The following is a 19,807-nucleotide window of genomic DNA, read 5'->3' as shown; positions in this document are numbered from 1 at the left end:
CAGAGGAGAGCTTGAACTCAGCTTTTTTCTGACTCTGGTGAAGGCCTCTATCAAAACAATTAACTTTTCGATGTTGTTCCTAAATAATGGCACTCAGAACAACTGAACACACACATACTCTGGATGTAGTCTGAGCAAGTAAGAGTACAAGGGAAATACTAGTACCGTGAAGGGCTGGCACATAGGCTGGCAATTCTATGTGATTCTCAACCCATCATTCTCTCTCTTCATCTCCATATCCAATCAGTCAATAAGCCCTATCCTTTCTGCCTGCAATATGTCCCATATATGCCTCACCTTCTCTCCCATGGCACTGCCACCATCCTGTTGTGGGCCCTCATCATCTCATGCCTCACCTATTGCAACAGCTGCTGGTTGGATTCCCTGCCTTATCTCTCCTTTACCTAGCTAGCAAATCGATCTTCCTAAAGCATAGGTCTGACCATGTCATGTTCCATTGCAATAATCTCCAATGGCTCCCTATTACCTCCAGGATCAAATATAAAACCCCCTGCTTATCTTTTAAAGCCCTTCACCACTGGCCCCTTGCTACCTTTCTAGTCTTCTTAAGTCTTACCCCCCTTTTTATACTCTACAATCTAGTGATACTGGTTTCCTGTGCTGTTTCTTGAACACATCCTGACACCTGGGCATTTTCACTGGCTGTTTCTCCTTCCTGGAATGCTCTTTCCTCATCTCTGGCCCCTGGCTTCCCTAACTTCTTTCAAATCTCAACCAAAGCCTAGCTTTCTGCAAGGAGCCTTTACTGGTACTCTTGTCACTGTGACTTTCCCCTCTGAGGTTATTTCCAATTTGTCCCTTAGATAGCTTGTCTGCACGCTGCTGTTTCCCCTCTCTAGACTGTAAGATACTTGGGAGCACGGATGGTATTTTACTTTGCCTTTCCTTGTATCCCTAGTGCTTACCATATGCCTGATATATAGTAGGTACCTAATAAATGCTTGTTGACTTGACTTAGTTCGGATACCCTTATGGAGGCTGTATGATACCACAGAAAGAAAGCTGACTCTGGAACCAAAAGACTTGGATTCAAATCCTTTTTCTAATGCTTAGTCTACGAGGTACCTCCCACACATGCATAGACACACACATGTACACACATATATTTATATATGGGCAAATAGATACGATTCCTTGCCTCAAGCACAATGCCTATCAGAAAGTAGGTACTTGTTAATAAATTGTTGGGGTGGCTAGGTGACACAGTGAATAGAGCACTGGCCCTGGAGTCAGGAGGACCTGAGTTCAAATACAACCTCAGGCACTTGACACACTTACTAGCCATGTGACTTTGGGTAAGTCACTTAACCCCAACTGCCCTCCAAAAAAAAAAAGGCAATAAATAAATAAATAAATTGTTGATTGACTGCTCTAGGAGAGGCATTTAGGTAAAGTGGCAGACACTAGACAAAAAGTCATCACTTGGGAAGAAAAAGTGAGAGAATATTTCAAACTGAATATTAAAAAAAAAAATCCCTGAATGAACATAGTTTTCTTTCTATAAGGTCCACCATTCAAGAAGCTAATTAAGACTGAACCTAGGCCAAATTATGAGAGAACAAATACGTCATTATAAAAGTGAAAATTGATTTTAATTCAGTTTTTAAGACCTAAGCTTGCAAGGGTTTAATATTTTCCCATACCAGAGAAACTTGCCTAATGGCCAAGCTTTTCTCTTGTAATTACCTCTACTCAGGATTCAATTCTATTGTGAATTGAATCTCCATCCTTGTATTGTCCACCTTTGTAACTTCACCCACTACCCACTTATCTCAAATTTAAGTTCCATTGTAATCTGACCTACTTAACTCAAATTCAAGGTGATTCGAGCAAAGCCTGACCTACACCCAGGTCTGTAGACTACTTCTATCTCCTGAGAATTACCCCCCATCTCCCAAAGAGGAAGCAATGTGGAGGAGCTGAGGTGATTCAAGCAACCTTCTCGTTAAAATGTCTACCAATCAGGATTGTCATGATGTAATGTCAGGCCAATCAGAAGAAGATATACTCGTAACACCCTAGATTTTGCTACTTTGTCTTGCTAATTGTCATAAAAGACAAGGTCAGTCCTCACTCAGTATCTTTGGTCACTGAGAGAGGCCAGTGGCCCAATCTGATCATGCTCAGAACCTTGTTTACCTTAATATTCAAACCCAACATCATCGAAGTCCCCTATCCCTTTGTGCATTCCTCTTTCTTCCCTTGCTGCATCCTTTACCCTTCTATCAATAGCTCATATGGTCATAAGATAATTAAGCTGCTACTATGTGCCAAGCATTATGGTAAGCACTTTACAAATGTCATTTGGCTCACAGAACAACCCTAGGAAATTAGTTATTATTACTCCCATTTCATAGATGAGGAAACTGAAGAAGAAATTAGTGACTTACCCAGGGTCACATAGCCAGTAAATTTATTTGAATTCAGGTCTTTCTGACCCAAGCCCAGTGTTCTATTCACTGTACCTTCTAGCTTCCTCTAAAAGACCTTAAAATAAGTAATTTACAGCAGAAGTGTCAAACGTGCATGTGGTCTACAATACTCCTTAGTGCAACTTGAATCAGATCAAAATGCAATTGGGAAATATTTAATATATGGTTTTCTAAGTAAATATGTGCCTGCTTAGTACCTTCCCCTTCCTTTCTATTAGAGTTTGACACCACTGATCTGCAGGCATACCGTGTATATATCTGCATTTGATATGTTACTTGCATTGAAAGGAATCGAGTTCAATTAGTTTTACAGATAAAGTAAATTAGATTCAGGAGATAAGAATGTGTCTAAATGCACAGAGCTAGCTCACTTCAGAGCTGGTCCTTGAAATCTGAGTGAGGGCATACCTCAGAGACATTGTGGGTTTGGTTCCAGACCACTGCAATAAATTGAGTCACACGAATTTTTTGGTTTCTCATCCATAAAAAAAGTTATGTTTACACTATACTGTAGTCCATTAAGTAAAATGCTAACCAGCATCTGAGCCTTCAACGGATTGTAATCTTTTTGTTGGTAGAGGGTCTTGCCTCAATGTTGATGGCTGCTGATTGATCTGGGTGGTGGCTGCTGAAGGCTGAGCTGGTTGTGGCAATTTGTTAAAATAAGACAACAGTGAATTTTGCCTTATCCATTAACTTGGTCATTGTAGAGTTCTTAAATGGTCTAATTTCAATACTGTTGTGCGTCAGGGAACAAGGAGGTCAGAGGAGAGGGGAGGGGATCGGTGGAGTAGTCAGAACACACACAACATTTATGGGTTAAGTTCACTGTCTTACATGGGCGTGGTTCATAGTACCCCAAAACAATTACCATACTAACATCAAAAATCATGGATCACCCTGATCATATATAACACATAATAAAAAAGAAAAAGTTTTAAATGTTGCAAGAATTATCAAAATGTGCCACAGAGACACCACCATGTGAGTACATGCTGTTGGAAAAATGGTGCTGACAGACTAGATCAACACAGGGCAGCCACAAACCTTCAATTTGTAAAAAATGCAATATCGGCTAAACACAATAAAACAAGGTACATGCCCGTACAGGTATCTGGGAAACAAAATGGTACACTGAAAGACACTGAATTTAGAGTCAGAGAACCTATGTTCAAACATTAGCTCTAATTTATAACCCAATGGGCAAGTCACCTAACTTCTGCCTGCCTCAGTTGCCTCAAAGTGTAAAATGAGAGTGTTAGACTAAATGGCCACTAAGATCCTTTCTAGCTCTAAATCCAAGCTTCTAGAATGATGGTTTCTAATGCAGCTGTGCTCCTTCATTCACACAAGGTTTCTAAGAGGGCAGGGGAGAGATAGTAGAAAATTTATATTTATTTAGGACTGTTGTGACTTTAAAAGTGGGTAAGTGCCTTGTATACAGTAGTCTCTCAAAAATAGTTGCTGGATGAAAGAATGAAATGGAAACAGCAATGCTAACTCCAAGGAATGGATATCAGACTCTACTGACAGGTCAATGGACAAAAGAAAACCTTCTCAGGGGGCCCCTGGTCAAACCTTCATGAAAATGGTAAAGTCAGCCCAGAGACCAATTATTTAGTTTGTAGATTATCAAAGTTTCTCTTTCTGTTGGCCATTACACTATCCAAATGGTGAGGATTCTCACCTCTTTTGAAACTCATTATAGCACTTCTGCCCAAACGTCTGAGGCTGGGAAGAAAGGGGCTATCATGGTGTTTCTGGTTTGGTTTCATTTATCCAAGCTCTTCTAGCCTCCCAGTGCAATGAATAATACAATGTTTAACAGGGCATGAAGTTGTTTTTCTCTGACTTATTCCAGTGACTGGAGACATATATTTTTAAAAACCAAATCGGGAGAGAATCAGGCAGCTTTATTCAATATAAGGACTATTCATTTGGACTTGGGACTTGAAATCTTTAATACCATTAAAAAATACACATTTGCTATAATTGCATATAACTGATAGATGGTTTTTGCTGAAACACCACCTTATACCCTTTATCACTGAAAAGCACATTTTAAAGGAATATACTGCTTTGATTTTATATGGCACTTTTCTCCTCAAATATTTCACAGGCATCATTGGATTTCTCCCCCTTATCTCTGTAGCCAGTGCAGGGACCTTTCCCCCACTTCTTTTGAAAGGTTTCCCTGGTGGAGAGAATGCATCCGGGAGGATTTGGAAAATTCACAGTTGAGGGGGAGGGGAGGAAGCATCCTTAGCACGCTTCCCTTGCTAATTTAAATAATCCCTCGGAAACCCAGAGATCCCTCAGTATTTAAGGGGAAAAATAAGAATCAACTGAACCAGAAGACTGTTTTCTCTGAATGAAAACCCCTACTTGTGGTCAGGTGAGAGAACACCTTCACAGCTACAATATGGGGACCCACAGTTGGTACTAGGATCTCTCAAGAACAGAGGTCCTTAATATGGGGTGTGAGAACTTGGTTAAAAAAAAAGTATAAACACATACATATCACACATATGATATGTATGATATATACACGTGTATATATGTATACAGAGAGAACTATTTCAATATAAATGGTTTCCTTTTTTATTCTATATATGTTTGTGTGTGTGTGTGTGTATATATATGTTTTATGCATTTAAAAATGTTATTTTTGAGAAGGGGTACACACAGGCTTCACCAGACTTCCAAAGGGGTCCATGAAACAATAAAATTCCCATTCTAAAAACTAGACCAGAAATAGGGTCCTGATTCTTGGGAAAACTTGTAAAGCATGGGAAGTCTGGAGAAGATGTAGCAAAGAAGTAGGTTCAGGGACATTGTAAGGGAGCTAAGTTGTTCAGTGGTTAAGAAGAAATGAAGGAAAAAAGCTTTTATTAAGCTTTTACTATGTGCCACACATTGTACTAAGTGCCAGGGAGAGAAATATGGAGAAAAATAAGGTGCAGGTATTCAATGAGCTCACATTCTAATGGGGAGGGGAGACAACATGCAAAAAACTACTTACCAGATGTATACAGTGTAAGTGAAGGTGGTCTCAGAAGGCACTGGGGTGGGGGGTGGGAGGAGTGAGGAGTTACAAAGAAAGACCTCTTACAAAAAGTAGGGATGCCTAGGGACTCAAGGAGCAGAGAAAAGGAGGGAGGACATTCCAGGCATGAGGGACTCACAATGGTTGAAAAGGCACCAAGTCAGGAGATGGATTGTGGTGTACAAGTGGCAAAAAAAAAAAAAAGAGGAACAGGGAGGAGATGAATTGTAGAGAATATAGAGGGCTAAGTCTAAGGAGCTTCAAAAGCTAGAAAATTGTGAAGGGCTTTAAATGCTAAACTGAGGATTTGCTATTTGATCTAGAGGGAATAGAGAGCCACTGAAGTTTACTAAGGAGGGGAGGGCGTGACCAAGTCAAACCAAGATTTATGGGAGTGTTCTTGGGAGTCTGGATGGAGTTGAGGCAGGGACACATATCAGCTGGCCAGAGCAGAGGTGAGGAGGGTCTATACCTGTCTGGCTGGGCAACTCTGTTGTGTGGAGACACCTTTATTAGAATAAGTCAAATGTTTAGGGAAAAAACTACTTAACAAACCTTTCAGCCTTCAAGGATTTAATAACAGATGAGAATTTGAACTGCAAATTTATGCTAATGATTAATAAATCTGAAACAATGATCAACCCAAAGAATTGTTCTTTAAAATTTTCTGGCATTACTATAAAGTTAGAGTAGGGAATAACGCTCTACAGCTTCCTCAACTAATTAAACTGCTAAATAAGGCAGCTCCCAAACCCCCAGGGGTCAGAGTAACACCAGCTTTAGTAAAAACCCCAGGCCCCCACTAAAGGCCAATTCCCCAGAAGTCTTCCCTCCCACCAGTTGCATGAGTCAGTATATCAGTCCCCCTGTCCAGGCTCTAGCTCTCTTCCCTCAAAGCCTTGTCCTACTAGATCCAGATAAGACCCTATAAAAAACTAGTAGATTACTGGGAGAGGGTACCCTATTACTTCTTTTGCCTAATTTTACCCAGGGTTTTCCTTCAATATTTTTGTTATTTTTGTTCAGGCATGTCCAACTCTTTGGGAACCCATTTGGGGTTTTCTTGACACAGATACTCCCTAGAGTCTACATTAGCAACCGTATTCCTGAGTAAGCAGCCTGGTTGCCCAGGCCTAAGAGTCAGAGGGCCCGAGGTTTAAACCCCAGCCTTGCCCCTATGTCCCCATCTTCCCCCACACCCTCTCTGCCCCAGACCTTGGCCAAATTACTTAATCTCCATGGGCCTCCATTTCCTCATCAGTTAAGGGATGGGGTTAGACTCATGACCTCAAGAGTTTCTTCCAGCTTTAAATCTATGATCCACCTATGTGGTATGGAACAGATCTGCTTCAAGGGATGAAGTATCCACAGAAGGAAATCATATCTTCTGAAATACTGATGTGGACCCAAAGGCAGGTTTAACACCCTGCACTCAGATGGCTGCTTAAATCAGTCCCTGGACAGGCCTATGATGTCAATATGGCTGCAGAGCAAGAGAAAGGTGGGGGTAGCCTACCATCAGAAGAAAAAAAGAAGTTGTTTTGGGTGAAGAAGCTACTTAAGACAAGCCATGATGCCTCCATTTCCCTTTGAAGAGTGTTCCCCAGGATGGACTCCAGGGGCTTTGGGCCTTCAGTTATGAACTCTTTTCTAGCCTCCAGTATAGTCCGAATTTGGTTACCTGTGAAATTCTACAGGCTAGACCACTCTTGTGCCTTTACCAAGTTAATTCTAACCCCATTCTCTTCCCTGACTATTTTGTTGTTGTTCAGTCATGTCTGACTCTTTGTGACCCCATCTGGGGCTTTCTTGGGCAAAGACACTGGAATGGCTTACCATTTTCTTCTCTAGTTCATTTTACTGATGAGGAAACTGAGGCAAACAGAGTTAAAGTGACTTGCTCAGGATCACACAGCTAATTAGTGTGCTCCTGGATTTGAAATCGGGTCTTCCTGACTCTAGGCTTTATTCACAGTACCATCTAGCTACCCACCAGGTTAGGGATTAGTCAATCTCCTCTCAAGACCAAAACCAAAACCAATCCCAATGCTCCTACTCTCAACTCAGACAACCAACAGGAAAATCCCTGTCAAGCTCCCCAGGCAGCCCAGAATTCTGAAGAGCAGGTTCTGCCCCTCAAGGCTTCTGAAGACTTGTCTAAAGCAAGTGAGTTACTCTGGAAGTGGAGTCAGCTGTCCGGCCACTCATTTACTAGATCCTTGGTCAAGTTACTTAATCACTCGGCTTCAGGTTTCTGATCTGTAAAATAAAATGATCTCTGGTTCCTTTGAGTCTTAAATCTGCAATCTTGATTTCAGCCCTGGGAGTCCCCTAGACTCTGTCTCAGGGAGGGTAGAAGGCTTGACTGGATTTCTAGTCTAAGGAATACTGTATTTCTAGGGAGTGCCCCTAGAGATTTTGCCAAGGTGGCCTTTGTGATATTCCACCTGCTGGGGCTAACTGACCACTGAGCCCATCCCCTCTCCATTCCCTTTCCATCTGAATTGCAAACCCTCTTGCTACTTGTGGTCCCCCAACATGGTCTGGATTGAACCATATTTTCCAAATCAAGCAGGGGAGAGGGTCTATGCCTGAGTTCTCCTTCCATATTTTAAGCCAGGACTTGTCAATAAATAGTCCCATCCTGGTTGCTTAGTGTCTAGAAAATTTAGCCATATTGAAGTTTTTATGACAAATTAGCCAAAACTGAGATATCAGTAACCAGCTAGTTCATGCTTGGTCTGCAACATCAGTCCTGCCTTGGGTTGGGCCTGAAGCCAAGGGTGGTCCCTTCCGCATCTTCTGAGCCTTCCTACAGTCTCTCATTCTCCTATCCCAAGAAACAGCATGGAACCAGGTCTAGCCTACCTAACTCCTAAGGAATACTCAAGCATGGAGCCACAGACGAGCTAGCCTACTCATTACTATGGGTAAAGGCAGGGTATGCTGAAGCCAGCTCAGAGTGTGAACATTAACGTATCAGAAATTGGCACACACTACAAATGTGGGCTCAATTTATTGTTTTGCTGATTGTCTAGCCTTAAGAAAGTGATAGAGAAAACATTAATGATGCAGATTAAACTGAAAAATGTGTCCTGCTTCAGAGAGTCAGTTGTTAAACATTTACCAAGCAGATCCCTGGGTAAAGGGGCACTAGCAGCACCTCTTCCCAACCTGTCCTTAGGCATCCCAATTAATTACTTTTTTTATATTTTTAGGCAAATCGGGTTACATGACTTGCCCAGAGTCACAAAGCTAGTAAGTGTCTGAGGTAGAATTTGAACTCAAGTCCTCCTGATTCCAGGGCCAGTGCTCTATTCACTGTACCACACAGCTGCCCCTAATTACTTTCTCAATCACTTGTTCATAACTCTCAAAAGAAAACCTCCAAATCAGTAGGTATTGCAGGAACACCAGCTTTGGTGAACTCAGGGGTTTCCATAAATTTTGTGGATACCTGGATGACCTAGCAAGAGTAACTTCCTTGTAAAACCCACCCCTCCTAAGAGGCCTGTCTTCCATGCACCAACAGCCTGACTGACTTCTACCCATAACCTGTCATCCAGGAGAGTAAGGCCTAGCAGGCCCACATAAGGAACCACAGCCAAGTACTCAGTCTGCAAGTAATCCCCTTCTCAGTGGTGTTGGGGCCCAACAGATGATGCAACGGCTGCTGCAGAATAATTTCAACATTTCAAGGGACTTTGAAAAGGTCACGTTCCACTCCTAGCACTGTGCCTAACTGTGGTCTCCTGCCAGGGGCTGAGTCAGAATTTCCTCTACAGCAGTGAGACTTCAGGGACATTTTCATAACTATCAAGATAGAGAAGTTACCCTCAGATAGGCTGTACAATTGTATAAATAACAGAGTTTGGGGAGGGCCAATTCTGGCTCCCTTCTAATCTTTTTTTAATGGTGTGATCTTTAATATTCAGGATGAATATTTCCTGGGAGCAACAATTCTCACCAACTTACTCACTGACCAGGGCACAGCCTACAGCTCTGCAGGAGTTTATGGAAAAAAACAAAACAGACAAAAGAGGTTGATCTACCTATCTACCTACCTTTCCCACTAAAATTCTAGTATGGGGTGGAGGGGGAAGGAGAAGGAATTATAACTCTGCTATTATAGAGGGGCAGCTAGGTGGCCCAGTGAATAGTGCCAGGCCCCAAGTCAGGAAAGCTGAACTTCCTGAGTTCAAGTCTGGCGTCAGCTACTTAGTAGCTGTGTCACCCTAGGCAAGTCACTTAACCCTGTTTGCCTCAGTTTCCTCATCTGTAAAATGAGTCAGAAAAGGAAACGGTAAGGCACTCCCTGTCTTTGCCAAGAAAACCCCAAATGGGGTCACCAAGAGTTGGATATGAATGAAATGACAGAACAACTACAATGAATTATAGAGCCTGGGCAATGTTACTGATAAACTTGATGAATAGGAGACTGCCTTCTAAAACCAGTACAGTCTATATGAATGTCAGAGTATGACCTCTGGGTTGTATTTTGTCCTTGCAGTTACCTAGAGGTTCATGAACTCAGTATTTCAGAACCTGCTGTGGTAGAGAGGCTGCTGCTTTGATGATCTCACCTACTCCTAGGATACTGCCCAGAGTCCAGAATTGATCTAGGCTTTCCTCCAGCACCAGAGCAAACACCACCCTTTTCTTAAACTGGCAAAGCAAAAGAACTGCAAAAGAAGCAGTTCACCATCCTCAAATATGTTAACATGTTAAAATCCTAAAATTGTCAATGAGTAGGCTGCCTAGATAAAGGTAGGGTGGTGGTTGTACTACAGGGATACACTTTTTTTGTTTGTTTGGAGGCAGGAAGGTAAGGCAATTGGGGTTAAGTAATTTACCCAAAGTCACATAGCTAGTGTGTCAGGTGTCTGAGGTTAGATTTGAACTCAGGTCCTCTTGACTCCAGGGTCACCTAGTTGGGCCAGGGATATACTATTTTTTTTTTTTTTTTGCTTTTTGGAGGGGGAAGGTAGGGCAATTGGGGTTAAGTGATTTGTCCAAGGTCACACAGCTAGTTTTGTGTTAAATGTCTGAGGCTGGATTTGAACTCAGGTCCTCCTGACTCCAGGGCCAGTGCTCTATTCACTGCACCACCTAGCCACCCCCAGGGATATACTCTTACATCCATGAAAGAACTACAGGCTTCTTTCCCAAGGGGACTATGGGTATGTGACACTTGATATACTATTGTGCTTGACTGATGAATTGGCTAGTTTTGCTATACTGCTTTTTTTTTTCTTTCTTTTTTACTATTTCTTATGAGAAATGGTTCTCTGGGAAAAGGAGGGGAAGGAATACATTGAGAAATTATGGTGATGTGAAAATAAAAGATAAAAATAATTTTTTTTATAAGAAAGAACTACATTTCTTCCTTTCCATGGTGTAGTACCATCCTTTTACATCCAGATTTCCTAAACTGACAGAAATTCTCACTGATACACTCAAACCTCCAACAAAGCTTTCTGATGGACATGGACTGGAGAAGTTATTTAATGAGCTTAAGGACTAGTTCACTTATCACCAGAGACACCATACTCCCTGGTCCCATAGCCCTGACAGTATTTCTCCTCCACATTGACCTCTGCACAGAAAGAAATTTAACAAATGGGGAATAGCTTTGGAAGCCACATTTGAAGGATGGATAGAGGTTAACATCTTGTAAGACTGTTGTCTGATGTTATGTAGGTTAAACCAGCATGGCAACTGAACCAATATGAGTTAATAATACCCATCATTTTGGTTGTTTAACTTTGTCATCACTCATACTCTAGGTCTCTGCACCATATGGAGTACTGTGCTGTTATGTGTAAACATATGAACAAACAGGATGAATTTGATATTACTTGCTAAAGATAATTTACATATTTTTGTTAAATATTAAATGGTGAAAAGTTTATGATTTCAAAATAATCTTTTTAAATTTCTTAAAATTTCCTGATTTCTTTGCTGTTAAAAGTCTTATACAAATGCTCAGTGGTGTAATAGAAAGAACATGGTCTTGGGAGTCAGGAAGACCTGACTTTGAATCCTGCCTCAAAGTTACCAGATATCTGACCTTGGGTAAGTCACTTAACCTCTGTCTGTCAAAATATTCTCATCTATAAAGTGAGGATAATAATAGCACCTGCCTCCCAAGTTTTAAATAAAATAATATTTGCAAATGCTTTGCAAACCTTAAAGAGCTAAATGTTAGCTATTATTAGTTTTCTTTTTCTAACTAAAAGAAAGGATGATTTTCATATATTAAAGTTTAAGAGTTTCTATAAAATCCTTAAGTTCTTTCATTTGGATCTGTCAACCTTAAGTACAACAGAATTTTTTTTAAAAAAAGAATAACAAAACAGAGGTCTAAGGATTGAGATCTCATAGTTTTCCAGCTAATGATAGATGATCCCTGAAATATTTAAAACACTGGTTTCAAAAGGTCCTCAGAAGTTGAACTGAGATGTTTATCTAAATAACCAGAACAGTTTAAATCTGCAAAACTAGTCTGGAAAATTCAAGAAAAACATTTCTGGAAATTTCATACCTTTCAGCTTTTAATCCCAGGTGAGGTAACTCTAACATGGAATCATGGGGCATAAGATATTTAAAGAAATCAACCACTTATCTTCAATCATGACCACATCTAAAGTGGCCCAATCCAATGAGAACCATATCTGGACTACACTACCTTAAAAGCTTGAATTCATCTCATCACTCCTTTACTCAAAAACATCCAGTGGTAACCTACTACTTAGAACAGGGGTTTTTGTTCTTGGTTCCTTGAACTTTAGGTATTTATCTATTGAAAATTTCATTTTATTTTATTTTTAGTCCCAAATTCTTTCCTTTCCACCAGTCCTACCCCATCCATTATGAAGGTAAGAAAAAGAAAACATATTATAAATATATAGTCACAAATTCCCACATTAGCCATATCAAAAGAAAGCATATTTCAATCTGTAGCTGGTATCCATCATTTTCTCATCAGGAGGGTAGGGAGCACATTTCATCATGAGTCCTTTGGAATGTGGTCAGTCATTGCATTGATTAGAGTTCCTAAGTTATCATGACCTTTTAAAAAATACACATATTTTTATAACTATATTTCAATAAATTGGTTTCCTTTGTAATGCCATGTATTTTCTTGTATATATTTGAAAACATTATTCTGAAGAGTCCGTAGATTTCACCAGACTGCCAAGGGGATCCACAATACAAAAAAGGTTAAGAACTCTTGACTTAGAGGATAAATTCCAAGCTGAGGAGGTTATACTTTAACCTCTAGGAAGTAAAGTATCATCTATGTATTTGATAAGGCATTCAAGGCTTACCATAATCTGACTTCACTTTTCTAATCTTACTTTATTCTCTACTCCTCCCCCAAAGACTCTTCTCCTTTTGCAGGCTAGTCTCCTCACCTTCCCATACTTATTCCCAAATCCAAGCTACTACCACAGTAGAAGAGATAGGGCATTTGAGTTTTAGTTTCAAGAAAGAACTAGCTGTTGCAAATAACAAGGGCACCACATGCCCCTCTCTCATCCTAAGACTGTCTTTAAGCAACAAAGAAAGCTTGAGCCTCCATAACGGTAGTCCTAAACTAGCCTCTTCATTTCATGAACTTCTTTTAAAATTAAAAAAAAAATTTTAAGCAGACTTTCTTATTCTTTGTTTTTCTCCTATTCCTTGAACTCCTAAAGCATTTACAATTTATAAACTCATCAGGCACTCATCATGAACTGCTATGGTTATAATGTTGACTATGTTGAAAAGAAGAAAAGCAATAGAGTAAATTAAGCTTTCTTTGTGGCAAATGTGTGGCTTTTGGAAGGCTAGTTATTTGGCTGGTGTCTGTGTTTGTGTTCCTTTATGTTATGTGTTTATCTGGGCAAAGTCTTAAGCATTGGGCTATGCTATAAACTGCCTGAGGTCTTAGGCAAAACATACACCAAAGGGATATATAATAAGTCTACAACAAAAAAATCCCCATCCTTAACATCTTTGGAGCCCTTTTCTAATTCCCTAAGCCAGGTCTGGGTCAAAGGCCATGTGGTCCCTGCCACAAGCTTTCCTCATATTGTTCCCCTCAACTGAAATGTATCCTCCCCTTCTTCATAACATACTTGAAAGAGAAAGAAACACAGAGTTAAAATAAAGGGCTAGAGCATAATCCATCGTGCTCAAGTTGAAGTAAAAAAGGCAACCATGATTTCAGACAAAGCAAAAGCAAAAAGAGACCCAATTAAAAGATATAATTAGGGAAACTACATTTTGCTAAAGGGTACCACAGACTATGAAGTAAAATCCAAAATTTTTATTGCAAGTCTCTCTGATAAAGGCCTCATTTCTCAAATATATAAGTAACTGAATAAAATGACCATTTTGGAGAACAATTTGTAACTGTGTCCAAAGGACTATGTAACTCTGCATACCCTTCGACCCAACAATACCACTACAAGGTCTGTACCACAAACAGATCAAGGGAAAAGGACCTATGTGTACAAAAAATACTTATGGTAGCTCTTTTTGTGGTGGCAAAGAACTGGAAATAGAGGGGATGTTTGTCAGTTGGGGAATGGCTGAACAAGTTGTGGCATATGATTGTGATGGAGTACTATTGTGCTATAAGAAATAATTGGGGTGGAAGTCAGAAAAAACCTGGGAAGACCTATATGAACTGATGCAAAGTGAAGTGAGAAGAACCAGGAGATTACTGTGCACACTGACATCAATGTTGTAATGATGATCAACTGTGAAGGACTTGGCTGCTCTGATCAATACAGTGATCCAATCCCAAGACAATTCCAAAAGACTTGCGATGAAAAAGTGCTATCCACCTTCAGAGAGAGAATTGATTAACTGAGTGCTGGCTAAAGCATAATTTTCCTACTTTATTTCTTTTTTTTTTGCAATATGAAAATATGGTTTGCATGATTTCACATGTATAACTGATGTCATTTGCTTGACTTCTCAGTGGATGGGGGAAGGATGAGAGGGAGGGAAAGAATTTGGAGCTCAAAATCTAAAAAGAAAAGAATGTTAAAAACAAATTTATTTTTAAAAAGGATTTAAAATAGGATTTGATTTGGAAAAATTCCATTTATACACAACTCTTCCAGGAGGACTTCTACTATATAAAATGGAGCTCATTTATGTTTAACAATTTTTGCCCCTAGAAAGTTTTTCTTTGAAGTGTATTCCATTTCCATTTATCTTACAGATGTATCATATTCTATGTTGCATTCTAGTTAGTTGTGTGTCCCACACACTTAATTCCACTGTAACTCCCTTAAAGGCACTGGCTGTGTCTGATTTCATCCTTTTATGTCTTCCAGTGCCCAGCACAGTGTTTTGCACATAGTAGGTACTAAATGAAAGCTGTTGAAAAGGAAAGGTTATTCACTGTGGTTCACTGACTCTGGATCAGACATCCCAAGTTCAAATCTCACCTCTGATAATTATCTACATGATCTTGGGGAAATAACTTCATTTCCCCAGGTTTCCTCAGCTGTATGAATAAGGGAATTGGAATGGATGGCCCCTAAGGTCCCTTCTAGCTTCAAGCTACAATCTTATGATGCAATGCAAAAAATAAAGAATTCAAAACACATACACTGTGTAATTGGGCTTATACCAGAGTAAGGGAAGCACTGAATTCAGAAAGTTGGAAAATTCAATAACAGATGAAGTCCCCAACATAAATGGCCATGGTCTCAAAAGGTTTGTGGGTTAACACTTTGAAAGCCAAGTCTAAAAATTATCTCAATTTAACAAACATTTAGTAAATGCTTACTGTGTGCAGAGCAATGTATTTGAGTCTAGCAAAGATAAAAAATTAGATAATTACTCATCTACAGTCAGACATGGCTCGTCTTGGTTAGTTTTGTTGAATGGCTTTCTCCCCACCATTCTTTTTAATCTTAGACATTAAGAAATGTGGTTCATTGGGCAGAGGAGGGACGATATATTCAGAAATGGAAGACACTGAAAAGAACAAAGGGCCATCAACAAAAATAAAATTACATAAAATAGTTTTTGCTGTCATGAAACTTAGTTAAAATACACTCAAATATAACCACAATATAACATAATTGGTTATGAGACCCCAGACAAACCATTTAATATCTCAGTCTCCCAAACAATTCTCTAATACTACAGATAGCTAGGTGGAACTGTGGATAGAATGCTGGACCTGGAGTCAGGGAAACTTGAATCCAAATCTAGCCTCAGACATTTACTAGCTGAGCAAATCACACAAGTTTTGTCTATCTTGGTTTTCCTCATGTATAAAATAGAAATAATAATAATAATAATAAATGATGATCATGATGATAAATTGCAGAGGAGGTATGTCTACCTACATTAGCAGAGTTTCCTCATCAGAAGTTCCCTATACCAATGAACTTAATGGTCCAATTCCCATCCCTATAATAAGTATATGACAGCATCACAAACAACATGCTATATGATGTTAACACATTTCTTAGAAGAAACCTGAGCAAGCAACATGAAAAGTCCCATAGAAGGTGGACCCACCTCAGGTATCAAACGTCTCTTTTTCACACTAGGTAATATGTCCTGCTGGCCTCCAAGGCCATCACTTCCAGTTTGCTTCCGTTTGCTGGAGTCCTGAAGGGAGGTAAATGAGCCATCAGGTGGGGGCTTCTCAGTAGCTCTAGATGTCACAGAACAATCTAGCACAGCATCCCCAGCTTCCGTCTCCACTTTCACAGGATTATTTTTTAGAACTGTCATGGGAAGGAAGTGAGGGAGACAAGGTCAAGGTGGTAAACCAAGGCTCCTATATGTTCCTGCCTATCTAGCACCCCATTCAAAGCTTAGCCATATTGCCCTTTGACCTCATCTCACAGAGAACAATTTCTAGTCACAGCAAAAGCAAGTTTTGATGCAAAGCTATTTTTCTCTTTCCTTTTTTTTTTTTTTGTAGGGGGAAGGCAAGGCAATTGGAATTAAGTGATTTGCCCAAGGTCACACAGCTAGCAAGTGTCAAGTGTCTGACGCTGGATTTGTTTTCTCTTATTTTGCAATACTTTAAATAGAATTCCTACTTCAATATTTCAAAAAGGTCTGTGACTTTATCATAGATCAACATAAATCGTAACTGCTGATATACATTTCCTTCTAAGCAGACAGTCTTCATGAATTGCTGAAGTCCCCAAAATAAAATTAATTAATTACAGTTAAAAAAAAACACCTGGTAGCTAAACAACTCTGCATTTAATAATAGCTAAGTTATTTAGTTTGCAAATCATTTTATATATGTTATCTCATATGTGATTTAATAATTTTAATTTAACAATAACAGCTAAGTTTAATTTGCAAATTTAATAATTTTTAGTTTGTTATTTAAACTAAGTTAGTTTGCAAATTATTTTATATATGTTATCTCATATGTGAGGCAGATGCTATTATTATCTTCATTTTATAATAAAGAAACTGAGGCACCATGACTTGTCCAGGGTCACACAGCTAGTAAGGGTTGGAGGCAGGATTTAAATTCAGGTTTTCTTTATTCTAAATCCAACACTCTATGAGCTACGAAACCTTGATGTCTTAGCTATTCTGGTCCTCGGCTGGAAGTCATACATTTTGTCACTAAGTGTACATTTAATGCTTTTTCTACCCCAGGAGCCAAGTGGTGTGGTGCACAGAGGCCTGAAGTAAGGAAGACCTGAATTCAAATTTGACCTCACATACTTAATAGCTGTGTGACCCTGGGCAACTCACTTAAACACCATCTACCTCAGTTTCCTTGATTGTAAAGTAGAGATAAAGATGGTAATAGCAACTACCTCCCATGGTTGTTTTGAGGATCAAATGAGATGCACAAAAGTAAGCACTATATAAATGTTATTCTTATTTTCTAGCTTTATGTAGGATTTACATAGTCTTTGAGATCCAAGGGTCCCCTGCAGGTCACCATGAGCCATGAGAGCTTGGCTTCTCAGTGTGTTCAATAAAGTGCTTGCCCAAGTGTGTATTTGACAAAAACAAATTTTCTTTAAGTTTTTTTTTTTTTTGGTGGGGGAAGAGGAGTGGTAGTCATAGAGATAACAGACTAACAACATAGTGTATTTTACCTTCTTCTTCCTCATCACTGAATTCAGCTGAGTTCATCTTCTATGCCACTAAATAAAAAAAACAAAACAAAATATCCATAAGAACCTAAAAATCTGCAGGTCACAAGAATCAGGAGTTGGTTTTTATGGGGAGTAAGTGGTTGTTGTTATTGCTTTATTTGCCCAAACCACAGAGAAACAGTTCTATAACAACAAAGAAAAGACAATTATCTTACTCAGATTTCTAAGTTTTCATTGGGAACCAGTTCCCGGATACATACTAATAATGATGAGGTATAGGCTCTGGGAACCCCCTGGAACTCTAACTGAATCTTCGAATTTGATGAGGCATTTGCCTGAGGCCATAAGCCTTAGATTGTGCCTGGCCCAAACCTCAGTTTTGAGGCCCAAACCTACTCAGCTAGTAGCTTAGCCCTCCTTTGTCCAGCTAGCCCCTACCCTAGATCCTCCCAAACCCTCCACCGGCTCATTTACAGGTAGCCTCTAGCCTCCTACCCTTAATCTCTCATCACTGGAGTCTGACCTCATCTGACTCCTCCTGAAGACCCTCCCCAAACTCCTCCTCTAGACCATCCCTAAAATCCACCTATAACCTTTCTGTATATAGGACCCCATCTTGCCTCCATGAGGTGTGAGAGCACCAGAGAATGATCTAGGGAAGACTCAATCTGGTGTCAGATGATTCTGGCCCACTTTGTCCAATGCAAGCATCACAGATACCAAGGCTCCTTAAGAGTCTACCCAGTATGGTCAATCTTTAATAAACTTTGGCTGAGAGAAGACTTGAGTTGACCCGGAGTGTTAGAAGTTTGGGGTCTCGAGCACCCCTAACCCTATACCTCATCATTTTATGGTGGCCCTATTCTCGGAGCCCTTCTCAAAGATTTATCACAGCTAAATGAAGAAGGTATTATTTAAGGACCACTTTTAACGTTGTGTGGAAATTACACTATTAAATCAAGAATTATCAAAGTTCCTAGTTTGGGTAATCTCATTTCAGTCTCTAAAGAATATACTTTATTAAATATGGAAGCATAGCAGGGCTTCCGAGTACATCTAGTCTCACTCCCTCATTTTGGAGATGAGATCCAGAGAAATAAAATAGCTTGATTAGGGACAGCCAGACAGTAACCAGCAGAAAGAAGACTCCGACCCAGCTCCTGATTTGATATATATGACAAAATTGAATTTAAAAGGTTATAGGTCATTCTAGACCAGAGTTGGCATAATTCTTAAATTTCAATAAGAAATGGTAAGGATTAAAAATACTATATCTTAAGACCTAAAATACTGCAATGCAGAAACAACAAACAAATAAAAGGATAAATAAATGTATATGGCTTAGTTTAATTCTTTACAACAAATTAAGTAAATTGATGGGAAGAGACATTGGGTAGGGGGAAAGGGTTGCATTTTAATCCGTCCAAGATCTGCTAATTTCTGTCTCTTCCCCCTGGCTAAACTGGCCTTTCTAGCCAGAGTCTATCATTAAAACTCAGTGATCTCATTTCTTCCTTCTAGGGCATCTGCCCACCCACTCCCCACCTCCCAATCACTTTTCCTAGCCTCAAGAATTCCCCAGCCCAAATCTTAATCTGAAATTCCAAAGCTGAAGGCATTTGGAAAAAAAAAAAGTCCTAGGCAAATTAGAAAACACACCTTAGGAATCCCCTTCAGGGGTTTGGCATTTTCTTAAACTACTCAAAAGAAGAAAAATTTTCTGGATACTAGACACACAAAAATCCCAACTGACATTTCTCATAACTTATCTGCTTTGGGCTATCTGTTGCTCTCAGGTTCAAGTTGGGTTAAGATTCAATCAGGGAAAGAAATGTAGCCTCCTAATTAAAGTCTACTATTTAATCTATCTGTCTCACTTTCATGTTTAATCAGGAAGATGTTATGAGTGAATAAAACATCAAAAGAGAACAAACATAAAGCTCCCATTTTTTTCTAGAAAGCAAGAGGAGAGCAGGCAAACATATATTTGGCCAGTCCCTACTAGCAGCATGAAAGGTAAATTCTTAACTAGGTCATGTGAAGGAGGGGGAAGAAATATCGGTTAAGGAAAATGGTTAATCAAATATTCTAATTATGGTACATATTCACATACATGTAAGTTATACCTGTATTACCAGTAGTTTTTAAAAGAATTAAAATACAGGGGGCAGCTAAGTGGTGTAGGGAATAGAGAACCCACCCTGGAC

At 39.6% G+C, this 19,807-nt stretch overlaps 1 protein-coding gene across 1 annotated transcript in view; it reads right to left on the bottom strand.

Annotated features, from left to right (window-relative positions):
• BEND3 (BEN domain containing 3) overlaps nucleotides 1–19,807 on the bottom strand; it is a 73,994-nt gene that overhangs the window by 27,054 nt on the left and 27,133 nt on the right. The window contains exons 3-4 of the mRNA XM_069077112.1: nucleotides 17,601–17,648; nucleotides 16,036–16,247 (exon numbers count right to left, since the gene is read on the bottom strand). Of these exons, the coding sequence (XP_068933213.1) occupies nucleotides 16,036–16,247; nucleotides 17,601–17,637 (249 nt within the window). The 5' untranslated portion in view covers nucleotides 17,638–17,648. The remainder of the gene's footprint in view (nucleotides 1–16,035; nucleotides 16,248–17,600; nucleotides 17,649–19,807) is intronic.

The sequence above is a fragment of the Petaurus breviceps genome, unplaced genomic scaffold (genome assembly GCF_028583685.1).
Source record: "Petaurus breviceps papuanus isolate PSGF00001 unplaced genomic scaffold, PetGlider_PUasm1.0 90977, whole genome shotgun sequence".
Classification (NCBI taxonomy): Eukaryota; Metazoa; Chordata; class Mammalia; order Diprotodontia; family Petauridae; genus Petaurus; species Petaurus breviceps.
This window is presented reverse-complemented; position numbering and strand designations above follow the sequence as displayed.